The sequence below is a fragment of the Vicia villosa genome, linkage group LG6 (genome assembly GCF_029867415.1).
Source record: "Vicia villosa cultivar HV-30 ecotype Madison, WI linkage group LG6, Vvil1.0, whole genome shotgun sequence".
Lineage (NCBI taxonomy): Eukaryota > Viridiplantae > Streptophyta > Magnoliopsida > Fabales > Fabaceae > Vicia > Vicia villosa.
Window position 1 is genome coordinate 49291285 of NC_081185.1, and position 4691 is coordinate 49295975.

General features: G+C 38.1%; 1 protein-coding gene across 1 annotated transcript; it reads left to right on the forward strand.

Moving 5' to 3' along the window:
• The first annotated feature begins 3393 nt into the window (after positions 1 to 3393).
• On the forward strand, positions 3394 to 4348 carry LOC131613640 (uncharacterized). The gene is made up of 3 exons (XM_058885290.1): positions 3394 to 3837; positions 3914 to 4125; positions 4231 to 4348. The coding sequence occupies exons 1-3, from the start codon at positions 3394 to 3396 to the stop codon at positions 4346 to 4348; spliced, it is 774 nt and encodes a 257-aa protein (XP_058741273.1).
• The last annotated feature ends 343 nt before the right edge of the window (positions 4349 to 4691 follow it).

Below are 4691 nucleotides of genomic sequence, written 5' to 3' on the forward strand. Positions count from 1 at the left end.
CTTTGTTGCCTTATCGATATAATGGTCAAGTCCCTCGAGCATAGGGATACCTTAGCAAATGTTTCCTACGATTCAAAACCATCATAGTCCCTCCGATATAAAGATTATTGTCCCTTCGGGTTGCCTACGATAAAATGATGATAGTCCCTTCGAATTGCTAAGGTATCCCTACATATTGTCTTTTATGACAATTCGATGACCCTACGATGTCCCTTCACATCCAATAGATAGGACTACCTACCCACAAATGGTACGGATGGTACTCTCTCTCAAGGAAATCCTTAAGTATAGGAAAGACCTTACAAATTAGGAGTAGATAACTTTTAAATGCTTTCTCACAACAATTCAAATGAAAGAATGCTTTTCACACCTCGTTTTTCAAAACATCTTTCAAGATAATACTTTGTATATATCCGTACAAGGATCATTACAAAGTTAAACTCTTTTACAAACTGTTTTTCTAAACACACACCTGTTAGCTAAATATTTCGACTAAAGAATTGTAATTCTTTGAAGTATTGGATTATAATAAAGAAATGGCTTTCGTAGAGCTATTTAAGGGTCTTTCTCCCTGGAAGAGGTGTTATTCGACCAAAGATAGTTTTTATAATCTTTTACAAGTATCCTTCGACAGAAGCGCTGGCATAGACGAAATGCGGAAGCGGGAGAATTTGAAATTCGAATGGAACGACTTTGTCTAGAGGACGCGTGGGAACATCTGAAGATAAGTAAACGTTCGAAACGTCGAATGTGGCAGAAATCTATGTAGAGACCATTAGGGTCGAAAAAGTATAAATAGGAGTGCTGTTAGACACTAGGCTTAAGGATCTAGAGGGGGGTGAATAGATGCCTCAGAATTTTTCGGATTTATCTTAAACTTAGGCGAAAGCGTTTCGGGATCGACTCGCGTCTATTTCGAACCACTATTGAAAGAATCGGATATGTGATTAAACCACAAAACAGTTAAGGATTAATGATGAAATATCGCTTAGAGAATCAATCAGTTAAGCTAATATAGATCGTTTAACTACTTGCTTGATTAACTTGTTTGCAATGACTTGATAACAGTTAAAGCAATATATCAAACACTTGGTGATAATATCCAAATTGATTATGATTCAAGGTGTGGTGACTTGTGGTGTTTATGCAGAATCTTATCACACAAGTTTAACACTTGAAGCTTTGATCAATTTGCAATTATGACCAGAAATAAGCGAAACGTAAACGAAAAGATAAAAGCGATAAGAACACGATATTTGTTCAGGCAGTTCGACGATCGTCCTCGCTACGACTACATCTGCCCCCAATTCCAAACGGGAATTGGGATGTCTTTCATTATGATTGAAAACAAATTATACAAAGAAGATAACAAAGAGATAACGATAAACCGAATATGTTGATCCTTTGAATCTTCTTCCCCTTAATCTTGTGCCAGATCAAGTGTCTTCCAAGAGCTTCACTTTGATTCCCTTTCTGCAGTGTTTTGAATTGCTCGAACCCTTGTTCTTCAATCTTCACACTCAGCTGAATCTTTGATGAAGTCTCTTGATAAAAACCCCCAAAATTCACCAATCTTGGAGGACAAAATCCGCAAATTTTATTCACCAAAAACCCCACAAATCTTCACCCACTGGGAATCCTCAATTCCGTTCCATGGACGTTATCGATCTTGATCGCAAACTCTCAATGCAAAAATGATTGTGTGTAATTGTGTTGGAATTGAGAAGAAGAACGAAGATGAGAATCCTTTGTGTATCTTTCAGTTGTTGGTGTTGAAAATGAATAATTAACAGAAAAAGATATATATAGGTGCTGGTACGTTGATGCAGAGAAAACACACAATTTGGCAAATTTTTGAGGAGATAGGTTGACCTACTTCATTGATTAGGTCGACCTAAATGGAGAAGATTCAACCAAGTTATGATTGTTGCCAGTTGGGTCGACCTGTTGGGGCTTTGGGTCGTCCTAGGATCAGTTGAAACATGTTCTTGGGATTTTTCTTCAGTTTAGGTCGACCTAGGGGCGTGGGTGAGTCGACCTAAATGAGACAAAAGTGAATCTTCTTTGTTTGCTTTAGTTTGAGTCGACCTAATGATTAGCTGGGTCGACCTAACTGATGCAAAACCATATGCTGAGTAACTGAAGCTTTACAGGTTGACCTAGGCATGTGGTAGGTCGACCTAAAGTGTCTTAGATAGCCAAAAACTTGCTTTTCCTTGAGTCATTCACTTGTGCTTTTGTATTTGTTCACTTATGATGTTTGCCATGAATCGAAAACTCGTTGGTGAGTGTAGACTTGTACTTACAAGTGCTATTGTTTATATTGGCATGTTCAAATGAATATACAGAAAATTCACTAAAATACTCGAAGTACCAGCGTGAGAGAAAAGAGTCTTTGCTAAAACAATGTATGTGTGAAGAACATCATATTTACATTTCATGTTATTTGTTCAATACAAAGTTATATTTAAAGTCGAAAGTCATGTTATTTATGCATTTACTTTATTTCGTTTTAAAGTCATTTACTTATTGCAATTTACATTAGAAAGTTGTATATATTCATAAACTAGAAAGATTATTGAACATGAATCAAATCACTGAAACACTATTTGAGTATGTCCTAGGATCAATCTAGTCGATCCTTCGATTAACCACATTGTTTAAACACTTTGGAGGACTAGTGGTTGTTTGTCAGAAATCACTGGTAAACAAATTGGAACGCCCAGTTGGACAATGTCATAGTGTTATTGTCAAGTGTTCTTCATTTCAATTTGTTTGTAGAATTGGTGATTTCGTTGCCGTCTGTGTTGTATGAACCTTAAGAGTGGTAAAATTTACGACAATAACCAACTAATACCTAAGAGGAAATATACTAAAATAATGGCTATCAACACCAACAAAGTGGGACAACAGGATCCTCCACAAGGATCGGGAAATAACACTGCTAGCACAACAGGCACTACAGGTCCCAATTCCAAACCACAGGCCATGTTTACGCCCACGCACTCAGTGGTCGTAACTGGTTCAATACCTGGATCTACAAGAACTATCCAGGGAAATAATTCAACATCTGTTACCGCTACAACCACGGCAGCCATCCCATCAAATGCACAAGTGAGCCAGATACCATCATTTGGTACTCAAGGGACACCCCCTCCGAACCAAGGGTTCAAAACCCAGAGACAATGGAGAGAGCAACCTCTTGGGATGCCATATTCTTACATGGCATGTTTTAGTAGTAGTAGTATACTGGTTTATACAGCGTGCAATATGTCAGCGTTTTCCCCATTCCAAAATTCTAGTTCTGGTGTGAACAATGTGGGACAAAATGTCCAAAGCTAGAATGTTATACCTACACTAACAACGAATAATCAAGCAGCGTTCTGAGAACAGATGGACGACAATAATCAAGATATGGTAGGGTTATTGGCTAGAGAAATGAATTCTATCTTTTCTCCTTCAATACAAAACCTAAACAGAACCAATCAAGATAACTCTGAGACATGTCAACAATTGTCAGTACAGATGGGTCAAATAGAAAACTTTTTAGGCGCTTCTGAGACTTTGGTGCGTCGAAGAACAAACCAAATAGTCATTCAGGAGGATGAACCAACCATCAATCAAGTTCGACCACCAAGACCACTCCCCGAAACGGAACCCTTGAGGGCAGGATTAGAACAACAACCAGTTCGACAGGAGATCCATGAAGAACAACCTAAGAGGGTAGTGATGGTTGATAGAAACCAAAATGTTGATGAAGTGATTCACAGGATTAGACAAAATAACAAGATGGAGAATAATTTGACTGCTATGATAGAGAGGATCATTGCCCAAATGGTCTGAACACAGGACTTAGAAGGCCAAATTATACATCCCTTTAACAAATTATGTTGTACAAACTGAATTACCCAAGGGTTGCAAGATTCCTAAGTTTACCAAATTTTCAGGGGATACTAGTGAATCTACCATAGAGCACATAGCCAGGTATATGACAGAGGCTGGAGATTTGGCGAACAACGAGGATCTGAGGATGATGTATTTCCCCAGTTCTCTAACCAAGAACGCTTTCACATGGTTCACAACACTACCACCAAATTCTCTAGATACTCGGTCTCATTTAGAGAGGTTATTCCATGAACAATTCTATATGGGTCAAACCAAGATAAGTCTCAAAGAATTGGCCAGTATTAAAAGGAAGTTTACTGAATCTATAGATGATTATCTGAATAGGTTTCGTTTGTTAAAAGCTAGATGCTTTACAGTGGTGCCTGAACACGAATTATTCGAAATGGCCGCTGGAGGTTTAGATTACTCCATCAGGAAGAAATTGGACACTCAATATCTGTGAGATATGACCCAATTGGCTGATAGAGTTTGCCAAGTCGAAAGATTAAAAGCTGGGAAGGCTAGGGCAAATTAAAGCTATAAAAAGGAAAAGGGTTACCTACGTCGAAATAGACGAAGGAGAACCAGAGATCTCCGAGGACCAATATTGTTTCGAAGATTGCGAAGTAGATCTAGCCAAACTAAAGGAAGCAGACCCCTATACGTGCAAGATGATCACACCATCGAACAGAAAAAATCCCATCGAAATTGAAAAAAATGATAAGTTTCCTAAGAAAACATACACATTCGACATAACAAAATGTGATGAAATATTTGATTTGCTTGTGAAAGATGGCCAAATGGTT

What these genes read in the sequence shown, in the direction of transcription:
- LOC131613640 (XM_058885290.1), top strand. Translation starts at nt 3,394, where the DNA reads ATGGACGACAATAATCAAGATATGGTAGGGTTATTGGCTAGAGAAATG. An exon ending in AGAGGATCATTGCCCAAATG is followed by an intron (nt 3,838 to 3,913) that starts GTCTGAACACAG and finishes GAATTACCCAAG; the next exon opens with GGTTGCAAGATTCCTAAGTT. An exon ending in ACTCGGTCTCATTTAGAGAG is followed by an intron (nt 4,126 to 4,230) that starts GTTATTCCATGA and finishes TTATCTGAATAG; the next exon opens with GTTTCGTTTGTTAAAAGCTA.